Raw genomic sequence first — 15612 nt, 5'->3', positions numbered from 1 at the left:
ATGCCAATGAACGATGAACGGACGACTTCGGAGCAAGCTAAGCGGGTATCCACGACCTCGCCATGAGCTCGACGAACACCAGTCATTGAGACCTGAAGTGCCACCTCATTTGCTAGCAGCTCTTATCTTCATGAGCTTTCCAGGAAATCCTCGAGGTGGCCTTCTCGCAAAAGCATAAGAGTCCGCTCTCAGAGCGGAGGCAACCTGGAGGGCCATGAGTCTCCGATCGCCTTTGCTCTTGATGAGGTCAGTGCTGCGTTGATGCTCGCTCAGAATCGCAAGGCCACTTAAGGACTCACTACCTTGGACAATGTGCAGTCGGCATGTCAGGTAGCGGGAATTAGCGCCAGTCGAATGGGAAATTGGTGAACTAAAATTGGAAGACGTAAAATAAATCACTGTTCCGGAAGTAATTGGTTTCTCAATGGTTGCATTACAGTTGAGGATCATTTGCAGACTGTCGTACATAATTATATTTTTATAGGCGGCACAAGGCGAGGGCACTGAGGTGTCACTTTTGTACTAAAAGATTTGCGCGAAGTTGGGTTTTAGTGTACCGTACAGATGCGCTACTAGGTACAGGGCGGAGTGTTTGGACTATTATGTCTCTCGTAGATTTTCGTGATTTTCCTGTTGGGTGTTCACCGATGTCTTTCCACCCTCTTATCAGTAGTGAGAAAGAAAGCCGAGACGAGCTTCCAAACGCCATCGAGCATCGTTTATCAGCGGACCCCGCGTTAATCTCTGCCTTTCTCTTCATGACGTGGGCTAGGAAGTGATGTGCTCAAATGGCTTCGACTGCTTATCGAGCTAAGTTGACCTTCTACATACGGGACCGACGGACGACGAGAATGGACCTTGTCCATAACGTTCGGGAGCCATCAAGACCTTGGTTCAGCATACTTACGCCGAGCTCGTAATCATCCTGTACCGCTCCTGCAGCCATGGCTGGAGATCAATTGTCCGTACCTGGTTTACGCAATCGGCCAACAGCAGAAGAGGGTGCTAGCAAGAATCTGAGCGTCGCTAGTCAAGGTTTGAAGCTCCTCCTCTAATCTGACCTCGAGACTGCAATCTTAATCATAATCGTTAGCTGACCAGCAGTCTCTCCTTGCAGACTGCCGTACCTGTAGACGGCGAAGGATCAAATGTGACAGAACTCTGCCTCTGTGTTGGAAATGCAGCACCAGAAGCCTGCAATGTCCAGGTTACATCCCGAGCTTGCAATGGGTACAGGTCGTGCCACCTGAAGACCGGTCGAAAACCGATTCTCGCCCACCTCTGTCGACCGAGAGCCCACTTGCGTCCGCTACCCCTCCTGTGAATTTGGGAAATGATTCAGTCTTCCACCGACTGCAACAAGGCCATGACACAACCGTTGACTACCATGTGCCCGAAAAGGACAAGTATCTGATTCGACAACCTCATCATTCTACGGGCATACTTCAAGATCCTTCTACACGTGAGCTACTGCATCACTATACCAATATTGTCGCCCCCCAAATGGTTTGGGTCGATGCAATCCAGAATCCTTTCCGCGAGATAGTCATTCCACTCGCCATCCAATCGCCGGCCCTCTTGATGTCGATTCTCTCAGTCGCTGCTGGAGACATGTGGTTCAGGTCAGGCCAGACCGTTGACTGCAGCTTCGACTCATCTCGGCTGTTGGATCGATACAGAGGGCAAACCCTGAGCCATCTGGTTGATCACTTGAGGATTGAGACCGGGTACGGGTCTAACACTCCTGCTGTACTTGCGGATAACGATCGTGCCAGCCCCATTCTCGCTGCCTTTCTCCTCGGCTCATTAGGCCTGAAGATGAACGATTTCCCCGCCTGGAGGTTGCATAATCGTGCGGCTTGGTCAATGCTTGATCATTGGACTACATCGACGCCCAATACAATCAATCCATTCTCAGGAATTAAGCAGTTCTTGCTGCAGGAGGTATATTTCTGCAAAGTCTGGGAATCTGTCACCACGTTCCAAGCATCAAGTGACATGTGCGGAGCTTCTTCTCTTCTTAACTCAGAGGGACCATTTATCCAGTACCTGCGAATCATTTCTACTCTTGCAGGACTCGAACGTTCCCATAACGACACTTGTGAGGCGCTCAATGTCGACCTTACCTTGCCAACTCTGGTAGCCCTATTGGCCGAGGCTCGCGAACGCACCGAGGATTATGCCAAAACGATCACTTTCCACCTTCCTGGGGCGCGCAGAGCATTTGAGCATCTCGTGGACTTGTTCCACCATGCGGGAATACTTTATGGCTGCCATGTACTCCCTGATCGCGAGGACTCGACAGACGTTGCCGACTCGTCCCGTGTGGCCCTTTTCCAACGCCTCTACAGAGTCACTGGCACAGAAATCATCGCTCAAGATCTCACATGGCCGGTATTTGTAGCTGGGACTGAATGCCAGGGCAAGCCGGAAAATCAACGCCTGATCCAGGAGAAAATGCAAGAGATCATGAAAATGAGTGGTGATCTGGAAAGACCGAGGTTGCTGGCTTTCCTTGCCGAGCTCTGGCTGTTGCAAAAGCAGGGCTCCAGCATGAATTGGATCAAGTTGGCGCGTGCATATGCTGATCGTGGAGAGCCTATCTTGATTGTTTAAGATTACAGACATGCTACTACGTTGCGATCACGCACCGGAGGTCTTTTTTCGGTCCCTGACCAAGCCGACTTCGGTGGAACCGTGGCATGGGGTGCAACAGGGGACTAAACTTGGAAGACTAGGGGATGCTATCGAGCTGTCGGTGGACAACATCACTATGATGCCCTCCCGAGGGACCTTTTTGCGCCTAGCAGGGATGTCGGGCAAACGACATGGTAACGGGTGCTCACAGATCTACCGTTTCCTCATCCTCCACGCCAAACAAGACTCTCATGGGATCTTGATACTGGTAGAATCCGTTTCCTGGTGGGCTAATCCCATAACCGAGCAATCTCTTCACCTGAGTGGAGAGTGGTCTGGCTGCTTCAGGTGGCACCATCAAGTATTGGTTCTCACTCTGTCGGTAAAAGCCTTTGGTGAAGAAAAGGCCGACATTCTCTCGGACTTCGTCCCTGAAAAGAACAAGAAGTCAGTTAAGGTTCATTGGAAGAGGACAGCCACGCATTTCTTACTTGGTTACGTTGGCACCACCTCCGTGGTAGGTGTTTCCCAAAAACAGGAGAGCGTCGCCGATTTCGAGTTCGGCCGGAATGGCTTCATGGACTTCCGGCGCTCTTTCAGGACCCCATACGTGAGACCCAGGGATCACTTGGGTGGCCCCGTTCTCGTGGGTGATTTTGGAAATGGCCACAATACAACCGAGCATCACGGGCCAGTCGCCCTCACGTGGGTGCAGGTCCCTGCATGTCAAGGTCAGCGATTTGCTATATTTGCCTGGCGCAAAGGGAAAGGGAAGGAGCGGATCGTCGACTCACGCATCATCCCGATGAAGTTCTTGAGCTCGACCTCCTGGATTAACTCTGAAGGCGGTGGTGGATGAGATTTGTGGCTTGGAGTGGACGGTCCTCACTTTTTTGCCGAGCCAGAAGGAATAAGTCGAGGATAGTAGCCCATTGACGACGTCGATGAGCAGTGGCTTCGTCAGGTATTTCACGCAGCCAGGGGAGATAGCAATCAGTCCGCTGGCTCTCTTTGTGGTTTCGGGGAAGAAGCCTGTTGGATCAATGCGGTCGCTATCGAAATGTGGTTTGAGCTCTTGTTTGATCTGCATGGCCAATTCATGGCTGATGAGATTCTGGACAATGACACCACCGTCGCGTCGGATGGTTTCGACGACAGCATCTGATTTTGTCTCAGGATTCTCGGCGTCAAAATGTACCAATTTTGGCGTCGTGAATTCCTGGCCGGCGACTGTCATGGTGACCGGATCGGCGACAGTCGTGTCAACAGTGGTGGCTGAAATGTTGGGCTCGCAGTGTGTTGAGTGCCTTCGTGGTTTGTTATTGATCGGGAGAGGTAAACCTTGAAGCAAGTTGGATGTGTTACCGGGACACCGATCGCCTTATATTCCCTTTTACACCAGCACCATGTGGCGTTCGAGGCAGAAAGTGGGAGGCGGGATCCAGGCGAAGGAAATGGTCAAGACTTCCATCCGGATCTCATCCCAATAACATATCGGGTGCTCGACACAACGAAACAGACAGTCTGCGGGTCAGATTGCGGCGATTCTCCTTCAGGCCGCCAATGCCATGTCTATGGACGCTTCATCTGGAGGATTAGACTTCCTGTCATGGTCTGCTATTCCCACGAAACACCATGCCGAGCAAATAGTGATATGCGGTTCTCTTTGACAAGAGATGTTGAGGTATGCACGGTATGGTACACTCCGTGACCCACATCCTGGGAATGAATGCACTAAAGCCACGAAGGGTTTAAATCTCTATCTCTGCCACTATTCGGGTTAGATCCAAAGACCCACGACCGGACGAACAACTAAAGTCAAAGCCGCCAAACGAGCACCAGACTCGTCGAACCCATCTTCGAACGATCCTGGAGTCTTTCGTCGAGGTGGCTTTTCACCTTCTCTCTTATCTCTGTCTTCAACCAATCGTCCCTGTTATTTGGTCAGCTCTGTCCCGCGATGGCTACAGACCTCGAGTGAAGCGCTGCTGGGACTGATAAGAACTTCGCGAAACGGTATATAAGGGCATACAGGGTCGACCCAGACACTTCGTCAATCTGGATTCACTCAAACGTGAATGCCAACATGGCTGCGCCTTCCGCTCCAGCTACCCGTCTCGTCGGGAAGCTGGTCCCAAGGAACTCCAAAGTATTGATCGTCCTCGTCATCATGTCCTGCCTTGTCAACTCCATGGTAAGTACAAAGCCGGCCTTCCATCTCCAGTGGAAATGCTAATGATGCACAGACAATGGGATATGATGGAAACATGATGTGAGCTCGCCGAACTATGCACCAAGCCTGTGTAGCTTGCTTATACCCCCCACAGGAACGGCCTCAACATTCTACCGTCCTTCTACAACACGATCAGTCTCAATACAGCCGGCCAGTCTGTCAATACGGGTATCATTGTAAGAAGCTCCCCTGGCCCTAGCCGCTCACAACACTTGAACATGGTCAAGTCCACAGACTGACGTTGATGTGCTCTTAGTGGGTTGGTGGTTGTGTTGCAGCCCTATTTTCGGGCCCCGTCATTGACAGATGGGGACGCAAGGCTGGCATGGCTATCGCTGCTCTCATAGCATTCATCGGCATTCCTCTTCAAGCAGCAGCTCAAAACCCTGCCATGTTCGTGGTATCACGGCTCATCGTTGGCGTCGGGGTCGGTCTAAGTTCTGTGGCTTGTCCGACATACTGCGCCGAAACTGCCCCACTTGAATGGCGAGCCTTTTGCTTAGGCTTGTACTATGCCTTTTGGTATGGCGGAGGATTACTGGCATCAGGTGTGACTTACGGCACGGCCAAGATCATGAGTTCATGGGCTTGGCGTCTTCCGTCGCTGATCCAGGTGGTGCCCGCATTGCTGTGTCTTCTGGTTTTGCCTTTCATCCCGGAAAGCCCAAGATGGCTCATGTATCATGGGCGCGAGGAGGAAGCACTTGAGGTTCTTGCCATCATGGCAGCAAATGGTGACAAAAGTCACCCTGTCGTGGTGACCCAGTACAAACAAGTCTATGACACTGTGACCTTTGAAAAAACCAACAAGGCGAGTCAGAACTGGTTGGACGCCTTCAGAACCCGCAACAGCCGCCGGAGGATGATGTTAGCATGTTCTTGTGCCATCATTGGGAATATGAGTGGAAGTGGCATCATCTCGTGAGTCCATAAAATACCGCGATTTTCACACGAAAGAGCTGACCGATTTGTCTCAGTTACTATCTCGGAACGATGCTCAGTCAGGCTGGTATCACGGACACAAACACACAACTACAAATCAACATCTATTTGTCCATCTGGTGCCTCTGCACGGCCACACTCGGTACTGTTTTAGCCGACAAAATAGGTCGAAAGAAGTTAGGAGCGGGTTCGATGGCTGCATCCTTGGTATGCCTCTACCTTGTCGGCGCATTGACCAAATGTGAGAGATACTTCCCTTCAAACCTCTAGCAGACCCGTATTGACCAGGAACTTTAGTGTACGGCTCTGGGGAGAATTATTCGGGAGTCTTGGGAACCGTGGCCTGCATATTCCTATACCAGGGTGAGTGCATCCATTTGCCGCCGACAATGGACGGTCAACTGACCCCGATCCAGGCATCTACTCATTCGGATGGACGACACTTCTAGTGATGTATCCTCCAGAAGTGCTCAACTTCAGTCTGAGAGCCAACGGAGTCAGCATTTACACGTTTTTCTCGAATGGGGCAGCGTAAGTCACCCCTTCCATTCACAGCCTTTGCCATAGCACGGCGCGGACGGAGCAGTTACTGACTCGCGGACCACAATAGCTGCATTGTGACATTCGCATTCCCATTCGCATTGGCCAAGATAGGATGGAAGACGTACATGATCAATGCGACCTGGGACGTTCTAGAAGTGGTGTTCATCATCTTCTTCTGGGTCGAGACCAGCAACAAGACCCTCGAAGAAATTGACGAGCTTCTCGATGGCGAAATGCATTCCGACGCACCAGTGCTCATAGCCGTCATGCACGGAGACGTCGAGGTGGACGCTTCGCTCAAAGTCCATCGCCATGTGGATGGCAAAGACGACACAAGCAAGCAGGCCACCGTGACGGTGAACTAGTCTGGCAGCAAAGATGAAGGATTCGAGCTGGTACTCGCCTTGTGAAGAAGGTGGCGAGGGTATCTGGGTGTTGCGAGACGACAGCGTACACGGGTTTTCACGCCGGGCAGCTGCAGGGGGAACATTCAACATTCAACACACCCTGTTCCGGGCACCACCACTATACTACCAGCGGTCCTGTAGATTTGGATTTTATCGACTGTGGCTGGTCAGTCAGGTTTGGGATGAATGGTTTGTCGGTGAATCGCTACGGCCCATGCAACTCATCGCCGACCGTTGCTCATTTCTTTTCAAACCGTTCAAATGACATTTGGCCGGCTGAAGCAGAGAGACCCACTGTACGTTGGTCCATGATGGCCCCATCCTCGCCATCATGGCCCCTTTTAGATCCAGCCGCACTTTGCTTTCGAGGGAACTCAATTTACTCATTAAACACACGCGCGCGATAGGCTCTGAAGACACAATTCTATGACATCGAACTGCCGAATTTCGCACTAGAAGCATCCTTTGGACTTCTGAGTCCCAAAAGGCGTTCAAGCAACCTTGGAACCACAAGTCTGGTCGGAATCTACATTGCAACGGCATTGGAGCAAATTGGACGTGAGATGGGCGACGGAGTGGAAAACCACCAAGGCGAGCCTGAAGACATACGACGCGCGCGATAGGACGCCAAGGACGCGCAGCATGCTGTGTTCATGAAGCAAGCTTGGCTCAGCGTGATTTGACTTTGTTGTTACTAGGAGGAAGTGATGGAACTGGGAGGCACAGGAGGCTGACGCCACTTCCCGAACATCAACCACTATATACGAGCAACTTCGGGCAGAATTGTCAGGCGGCAACGTACTCTCAGGAACGGGCGTCCATCCTTTCAGTTGGCCGAAACGTGTCCCGGGCATCTCATTGCTCAGACATTTCATCTTTCGACATGGCGATCATTCCTTGATTTGTTGCTTGTGGAAGACATCTGTACGATAACAGCAAGTCAGTCAACTGGCTCATAGTCAACGGCACATGACATGATAGGGTCAGACGTACTAGGAACCTCGGGCATCCAATTGTCCCGCTTGCTACAGAAGAATTCTCCCTTTGGCGGCAGATCCGTCGGCTTGTCCAGCGTCCCGTAGAAGATGTACGTGAAGTCTCCGGCATTAGCCTAGTATTAACTCGTCAGTCACCAGTGAACCCCATCCAACCAACGGCCTTGACGGGTCAAGACTCAGGGAGAAGGAAAAGCTCGAAAGGCTGCTACTCTACTTACACCACGCTCCAGGATCGGACTCCCGCACTCCTTGCAAAATTCCCGATGCAGCATCGTTCCGCTACCGTTATCTGCCTCGTGGACTGTGATGTACTCCTTGCCTTGTGTGACACTGAAGCTGCTCTCGGGGATTTTCGAGGTGATGCCGAATGGACCGCCGGTGAATTTCTGAGACAGAAGCTGCGTTAGCATCAGTAGTCAAAGCACTTGGAGTAACGACAAGGAAACTCTCAGGGACCGCCAGTCAGTAGACAACCAGCATGTCCACGGGCTCTGGCCACAAGTGGACAAACATATAGACAACTGGTCATCTCCCTGAGTCCGGGTCGAAAGGCAAGCTGTGGGATCAGAGTCGAGTTGTCAAGATATCTGGACGTACCTTGCAGTTCTTACAATGGCAAATACTTGTCCGGGCCTTGTCCGCATCCTCGAGATCGATCTCGTATCTAATCTTCTTGCAGTAACATCCGCCGGGGAATTTCATTTTTGCTGCAGTTGACGTCGATAAAGTCTTTGAAAGTCTCGCACCGGATGATACTCCCAAAGCTATTGGTCTCGATCGCGGAACTGCTGGAGCCTGAGAAGTGATCTGAGAAGCTACCGCGCTGGCTCGACGACGAGCCAAAGTCGAAGCTGAAGTCGAAGTCGTGATTGTTCGTACCGATGTAGTCAGAGGTCGAAGACTGGGCATATCCCGTCCTTGCTTGCTTCTGATGATGCTGGTGACTTTCGAAGAGATCTCGCGTTACTTGATCAGACGAAACACATCTCAATGACCAAGTTAGTTATTCCTGCGGTCGTCCAGATCCCGGGCACGACATTACATTGTCTGCGACGTCACTCAATCCTCCGCCCTCGTCCTTCGTCGTCATTGCATCCTGAATTGGCAGGTACAATCAGTTGTGATTGGCCGGTTCAACTACCGCCGGGCTGTGTTTCCGATCGGCCTATATCAGTCGCGCACTCTAAGGTACCTGGCTAGGTGCCTGGCACCTTATACGGAGTACCACAGTACGCTCTTGTATCTGCCTACCTACCCAAGCTAAGGTACTGAACCCATGTTTATCCTCGCTGCTTGTACCGAGTACCTTTGCAGTGGCCCATATGAGATTCATTCCGTCTATTGAATACATTTGATCAAGCCCTCTATGCTGTGCATTGGCCGGCCCAGATGGCTACAGCTAACCAGCTCCCAGTCGTGACATACAAAGCCCGCCATCACCGTTGATGTTGATGTTGATGTACACACAACCTACTCATGCCTCCCAACACCACATCACGCGACCGTCCCAGGTGCTACCACACCCAGGCTGTGACCCGCGATCTTCTGATCTTTCCAGGGTTCCAGCATCGTCCTAAGCCTTGTAGGTCCCCGTGCATCGAGCCATGCACTACACCCAGAGTCGAGTGATTCTTTTCTTGCGGCTCCATATTGATTGTTGGTCGAAGGGACACTACGCCTCGATACCCAGCAGCCAACATCTCACAGCTTGAACTTTTCCAAATATTCCCTGGCCGCCTCAACTGCCTCGTCCACCTTCGCCTGCTCTGTTCCTGTCCCGATCGCAACCGGCGCCTTCCCACCAGCTTTACCGCCCACTAATTGCGATACTTGCGCCGACCAGTCTGCAGACGTAATACCGGCCTTGACTCCTTCCTAAAGCCATGATTAGCACTCCTCCTACCACGCTTTGGTATCACATGGCTACACTTACCGGGCTCACAAAGCATCCGTGGAACACCTTCCCCTCGGGTTCCCCGTCATCCGCCACAATCACATACACACTCTTATCCTTCAACTTGGTCTGCACATGCTTGACCACATCCGGCACGATCTTGGGGTTTCCACCGACGGGGAGTCTCAGCACCGCCGCTTTCGCGTCCTTGTTCTTCTCAAAGTACTCGCTGATCGAATCGGTCGCCTTCTTCAACTCCTCCTTCTGCAACTTCTTCTGCTGATCGAGGATCTCCTTGCTGACCTTGGTCATTCGCTCCCGGAGCTGCGATTTCTTTACCGCCGATATCGACAAATTGTTCAGCTCAAGCTGAATTGCCTTGGCTTCTTGCTCTTTGCTCGGTCCAAACGGCATGTCCTCAAGACCCTTCAGTTTGTCTGAGAACATGTCCGCCACACGTTGCACTTCATGCGCGTCTTCGCCTGTGACTGCAATGATTCGTCGAATGCCCTTTGCGATACCACTCTCCTCGAGAATAACCAGGTCTTTGATATCAGCGGTGGCCTTTACATGTGTTCCACCGCAGAACTCAATGCTGACTGTCTTCCACCTCTCGTCCTTGACATTCTTCAAGATGTCATCGACTTCGACGCCAACAGACACAACCCGCACGGGATCCGGATACGTCTCGCCAAAGACGGCCCTGACGCCGGAGATCTCCCGCGCAATGACGAGAGGGACATCCTTCGCATAGACTGGGCAATTCTGTCGGATATACTCTGTCGAGATATCTTCAACCTTCTGTATATCAGCATCTGAGATACCAGCCTTGTGACTGAAATCGAATCGTAGTTTCTCTTGAGCGACCAGCGACCCTTTCTGCTCGATGCCGTCACCAAGGACTTCCCGCAGCGCAAAGTTGAGAATATGTGTTCCGGTATGGTTGTTCCGAATAGGCCACCTCCTCAACTCATCGTACTCACAGATCGCGGTGTGTCCGACGGCGAAATGGCCATACTTCATGTACCCGGTATGCAAGACATAGCCAGCATAAAGCTGTACGTTCTCAACCTCAAGCTCCGCTTGCCCATCAATGACAAGTCGTCCGGTATCGTACTCTTGACCACCCTGCTCAGCGTAGAAGCAAGTCCGGTCGAGGATGATACCAACCTGATCGCCTTCGGGAATTGCTTGTGTGTCGGGGTGAAACTCCTTCGCATGATAAATCGCCTGAATCGTGCCTGTGATGTTTCCCCTGCCATACTTCGCACTGTCGTCCGTCTTTGTGACGCCGGGCATCTTCTCGAGCTCGCCAAGGTCGTGAACATCAAGCTTCAACAGGTCACTCGCCGCCTTCTTTTCGCCCTTGCTAGCTTCTTTGGCCCGTAATCTCGCGGCCTCGAATTCATTGTCGTCAATCGACAGATTTCTCTCCTCAGCCATAAGTCTGGTTAGGTCGACAGGAAAGCCGAAAGTATCGTATAACCGCCACACATCGGCACCATGCAGACTCTTCAAGCCTTGAACCTGGCTCTTCTGAGCATAAACCTCGAATTGCCTCTCTCCTCGATCCAGAGTCTTTGCGAATGACAGCTCTTCTTCGTTCAGAATCTCCTTGACTTCATCCTCCTTTGCAACGATCTCCTTGAACATGCCACCCATCTGCTCGACCAAAGTCGGCACAATCTTCGCAAAGAAATCGCCAATCTCGACGTTGAAATATTTTCTGGCATACCGCGCTCCACGCCGTAACACTCGTCGCACGACATATCCTCGGCCTTCATTGTTGGGGATCCCTCCATCGCTAATCGCAAATGTCAACGTCCGTACATGGTCTGCAACAACTCGATATGCAGTGTCGATTCCATCCTTGTCCTCGTCACCAAAATTGCCAGAGTACGGTCTCGCCCCAGTAACCTCTTGGATCCGCGCAAAGATGGGCGTGAACACATCCGTATCGTAATTCGACATCTTATTTTGCAGCACACTGACCAGCCGTTCGAAGCCCATACCTGTATCGACATGCTTGTTCGGCAGCGGCCGCAGACTCTTGTCCGGTTCCCTGTTGTACTGGATGAAGACATTGTTCCAGATCTCCAACACATTCGGGTCGTCCTGGTTTACCAGATGCGCCGCATTCCGTCCACCGATTCGGTCGTAGTGAATCTCGGAGCAGGGACCGCAAGGACCTTGGTCGCCCATCTCCCAGAAATTGTCCTTCATATTGCCCGGCAGGATATGGTCTTCCGCAACGCCGACGCTCTTCCAGAGCTCTTTCGCCTCGATGTCCGGTTCCAGTCCGCCGGCCTCGTTGCCTTCGAAGTAGGTGACGTACAATCGATCCGGCTCCAGACCGAAGACTTTGGTCAGCAGTTCCCACGAGTATGTGATGGCCTCCGTCTTGAAGTAATCTCCGAACGACCAATTGCCCAGCATCTCGAAGAAAGTGTGGTGGTAGCTGTCTTTGCCGACGTCGTCGAGGTCATTGTGCTTGCCACCAGCACGTATACATTTCTGCGAGTTGACCGCGCGCTTGTACTGGCCTTCTTTGCTCGTCGGGTCGACAGTGCCGAGGAATATCGGTTTGAACTGGTTCATGCCAGCGTTGGTGAAGAGGAGGGTAGGATCGGATACAGGCACGACGGGCGAGGATTTTACTAGGGCGAGCGAGTCAGTACTGAGGAGGGAATCTGAGTGCGAGATAACTTACCAAACGTATGGCCCCGGTCCTCAAAGTACTTGAGAAAGGTATCTCTCACGACCGGAGCACTCCATTTGTGAGTGTCTCCTATATTTGTTGACGCCATTCTGACGGTCGTGTGCCGTTGCACCTGTGCTTTTGATGTGCGCAGTGCAGGTGAAAAGGCCCAGTTGTAGTTCCGTCGCTCGAGACTCCTGTGGGAAGAATAGTCCCGCTTATTGTCGCTCAGTGTCTCTCGCCGCCGAGTATTTTGTGAAGAGAGCGTGCGAAAAGAGCGAGCAGGTCGTGTATCGAAATTGTGAGTCAATCCACAAAGAAATCGAGGGGTACGCAGCGTGTGGTCAACTGCGGCCACAGCTCTCCAAATCGACATTCAACTTCTTCGAGCACCTTCCAGACCGCCAATCCTTTTATCTGTTTGACGAGCTGCCGGTCCTCTCTTTCTCTTGCTGTGAACACCAGTCAATGATGTACAGTTACGACCACGACCAACGACCAAGCTGTGTCCGACGCAGCAGAGAAAAGTAAGAGAAGAACAAAAAGGCCAGGGAGCACTTTGAGAGTTGGAGAAGAAACAGCAACAAGCCATCGCCTTCACTGCACCGCACCTCCAATCTATACATACAATTCGAGTCTCACACGACTCATGCCATGATGATGGCACCATATCCTACAGGTACAGCAACCGCACCTATACCTCCGGAATGGTATCCGGCAAACGAACACCGCAGCAATCTCGTCACCGCTCCCGGCAAGCGAAAAGCCGACGACGAACTCGAGTCGCAGTCGAACATCTCTTCGCAGTTCAAGAAACTCCGCCTGAACCATGCTATCCCGTCGCAAACATTCCCTCAATCAGCACCTCCTTCTTCCGCGGGCGTCTCATTCCGCCCTCTCATCGCCAACACCGACGCTCGACCTGCGATCCAGGCACCCGTTGAGGCCTCACATCTAGATACACACTCTCCAGCCTTCTTCTCCCAGGCCCGGGCCCAGGAAGACCAAAATGCTGTAATCACATCAGGGCTGCCCACTCTCCAAGACTCTGAATTCATGACCGTCGACGAGACACCACACAGAGTTATAATAACCAACCTCGCCCACGAGATCGCGCAAATCGAAGCCGACGAAGCCGCTGCCTCACAAACAGTCTTCCTGCCAGACATAGACAAGAAGGTCTCTGCTATACCACAGCGGTTCCTCCAAAGCCACCCTCCTCAAAATGCATCTCCGCCTTTGACCCTCAACACAAACACCGCACTAGTTCTCTACCGAGACCCGACCAGCATCACAGTCCCAGAGGAGGAGGATGCCGTGCGGAAAGCCATCATCGCAGCACGAACACGAGCGAGAGAAAAACAGGCCGCAGAACAGAGAGAAAGAGATAGAGAGGGGCAGGAACCACTACACGGAACTCGCCAGGGCCAAGGGCAGAACCAAGATATGGTATTCGACGACGCTATGACAGACCACTCATCATACAGAGACAGAGACGAAGATCTAGACGCGATGGATATTGAATAAGCGTTTTCGACGGTAGCATTACAGGCGTTTTGGGCCCAGTCTACCCACTTGGATGCTTGCGTAGATACCCGGTTTGCAATTTCCCAGTCTTTTTTTCCCGCGAGGATCTCCGCAACATGCATATTATTACATCCTTCAGACCATGGCCCAGACATTGTTTTGCTCTGAGAGTGCCTGCTCCGACATAGTCTAAACCCAAGGTCCTCGAAAACGCCGAGTAGTAAGCCATTTGCCCCACGAGAATGCCGTTACAAGATCACCCTCGAGCCCCCTCTCAATACTTCTCGAACACCGATGTCTTTTCGTGCCGGACAGCCGCATTTCCTTCCCGGAAGGCGATGTCTCTGACGTATGTTCAACGCCCATATGCTGCGCCGCTATGCCCTAGCTTGCCCAAGAGTCATCCGTAAAACATCTACTCGTTCTTGCACCGCTTTCGAATCGGACCCTATCTTCCCTGCAGGTTCGCCACTCGAGCAGGCTGACTAGGCTCACCTGGAGGTGGTCCGGCCGGCGGTGCGTACTGTCTGTTTTGGTCCGGATCAACCTTATTGGGTCCCTGGGGCGTATACGCAGGCACATAATCTGGTTCATGGTATGCTATTATTTGATCAGCCTCCCATTGTCTCACTGTTCGTCATTCTTGACTTACCTGGCGGCGGCGGTCCGTACGCTCCCATGTGATACGCCTGTCCTTGCGGGTATGGATGATACGTGGGTGTTGCTCTGTAATATCCAACTTGCTGCGCATATTGCGGGTATTGTTGTGCGAATGCCATTCGTTGTCTTCTCGGTACGAGCCAGCGGTGATACGCTAATGGAGGCTGGCCTTTGCGCATGCGTCGTCGGGCATGCAAATATCCTGCAACGAAGAAAACGAGGAAAGCGACCAGGATGGCGGCAATGATGGCCCATTTAATTGCATAAGCAGTCTATACACGGTCTGGTTAGTTGTGTCGCAGGCACAGGAGCAGCAAGACACGTACCGAGCTGTACCACCAATATCCATCATTGAAATCGCCGTCGTTGTTGCTAGTGACTTGCCGTCGGAAAGCCCTTGAGGAATCCATCTTGCCTTGGGTCTGTCGATGTAGGATTGAGGTGATAGCACTGAACGTTGGACGGTAGGCAAGGTGTTCAATATGAACAGGCGCCGCCTGCACCGGACAGTGATTGAGGATCGACGTCAGGAAGAGTGATGTCTCCGCACGGACGTGATGGTCTCTCGACTCGACGTTGAACGCCTGCAGAAAAGATTGGTGTGATGTGTCTGCACAGACGGAAGGGTCTTGGAGAAGTGCTCAGGCGGCCGCTTTTGAGGTGGTCGTTTAAATAGCGATTATCGACCTTCTTTTCGATCCTTTTCGGAACAATCGCAGAACAAGAGACAGGATATAGGGAAAGGTAGAAGTCGAAAAAGAAGTTAGGTAGCCGTTGCCAGAAAGCAGGTGCAGTTTGGTTGTACAGCACTAAGTTACGGACAAAGAGTTGCTGCAAGCCACCCACTTTCGTTAGCACTGTTAGCCGTACTTGAAGGGGGGTTGCGAGGTTGCCGTGGGTGGCGTAGCGAACGACAATTCACCCCAGCAAGGCTCTTGCGCGACAGTCACCTGTTTGAGAGCTTGTTTCAAAAACAACTGACTCGTCAGATGGCTGTGTCTCGGGAACGGATCACTGACAGCACTGCCGCATCATGCAGGGGCTCTTCCAAGTTTCGAAAGCTGCCACCCAAT

At 52.1% G+C, this 15612-nt stretch overlaps 7 protein-coding genes across 7 annotated transcripts; 3 read left to right on the top strand and 4 right to left on the bottom strand.

Annotated features, from left to right (window-relative positions):
- Positions 1-944: 944 nt before the first annotated feature.
- On the top strand, positions 945-2616 carry PV05_04851 (uncharacterized protein; the record flags this gene model as incomplete). The annotated part of the gene is made up of 2 exons (XM_013461302.1): positions 945-1035; positions 1094-2616. The coding sequence occupies 2 exons, from the start codon at positions 945-947 to the stop codon at positions 2614-2616; spliced, it is 1614 nt and encodes a 537-aa protein (XP_013316756.1).
- A 226-nt stretch (positions 2617-2842) lies between these two features.
- Positions 2843-3874, bottom strand: PV05_04850 (uncharacterized protein; the record flags this gene model as incomplete). The annotated part of the gene is made up of 3 exons (XM_013461301.1): positions 2843-3068; positions 3129-3356; positions 3432-3874. 3 exons carry the CDS (start codon positions 3872-3874, stop codon positions 2843-2845), a joined length of 897 nt encoding a protein of 298 aa, XP_013316755.1.
- An 849-nt stretch (positions 3875-4723) lies between these two features.
- Positions 4724-6720, top strand: PV05_04849 (uncharacterized protein; the record flags this gene model as incomplete). Its single annotated transcript, XM_013461300.1, has 8 exons — positions 4724-4831; positions 4884-4909; positions 4965-5046; positions 5127-5791; positions 5848-6053; positions 6110-6175; positions 6229-6343; positions 6423-6720. 8 exons carry the CDS (start codon positions 4724-4726, stop codon positions 6718-6720), a joined length of 1566 nt encoding a protein of 521 aa, XP_013316754.1.
- Positions 6721-7702: 982 nt separating this feature from the next.
- On the bottom strand, positions 7703-8764 carry PV05_04848 (uncharacterized protein; the record flags this gene model as incomplete). The annotated part of the gene is made up of 3 exons (XM_013461299.1): positions 8358-8764; positions 7979-8146; positions 7703-7873 (listed from the first exon to the last, which is right to left on the bottom strand). Exons 1-3 carry the CDS (start codon positions 8667-8669, stop codon positions 7703-7705), a joined length of 651 nt encoding a protein of 216 aa, XP_013316753.1. The 5' UTR covers positions 8670-8764.
- Positions 8765-8982: 218 nt separating this feature from the next.
- On the bottom strand, positions 8983-12924 carry PV05_04847 (alanine-tRNA ligase). Its single transcript, XM_013461298.1, has 3 exons — positions 12365-12924; positions 9694-12311; positions 8983-9635 (listed from the first exon to the last, which is right to left on the bottom strand). Exons 1-3 carry the CDS (start codon positions 12726-12728, stop codon positions 9462-9464), a joined length of 3156 nt encoding a protein of 1051 aa, XP_013316752.1. The 5' UTR covers positions 12729-12924; the 3' UTR covers positions 8983-9461.
- On the top strand, positions 12763-14074 carry PV05_04846 (uncharacterized protein). Its single transcript, XM_013461297.1, has one exon. It carries the CDS (start codon positions 13007-13009, stop codon positions 13877-13879), a length of 873 nt encoding a protein of 290 aa, XP_013316751.1. The 5' UTR covers positions 12763-13006; the 3' UTR covers positions 13880-14074.
- On the bottom strand, positions 13862-15515 carry PV05_04845 (uncharacterized protein). The gene is made up of 3 exons (XM_013461296.1): positions 14866-15515; positions 14532-14811; positions 13862-14479 (listed from the first exon to the last, which is right to left on the bottom strand). Exons 1-3 carry the CDS (start codon positions 14947-14949, stop codon positions 14328-14330), a joined length of 516 nt encoding a protein of 171 aa, XP_013316750.1. The 5' UTR covers positions 14950-15515; the 3' UTR covers positions 13862-14327.
- Between the last annotated feature and the right edge of the window lie 97 nt (positions 15516-15612).

This window comes from Exophiala xenobiotica (assembly GCF_000835505.1).
Source record: "Exophiala xenobiotica strain CBS 118157 unplaced genomic scaffold supercont1.3, whole genome shotgun sequence".
In the NCBI taxonomy this organism is placed as follows: domain Eukaryota; kingdom Fungi; phylum Ascomycota; class Eurotiomycetes; order Chaetothyriales; family Herpotrichiellaceae; genus Exophiala; species Exophiala xenobiotica.
The sequence above is the reverse complement of the archived record's forward strand: the minus strand, read 5'-3'. Positions and strand labels throughout refer to the sequence as shown.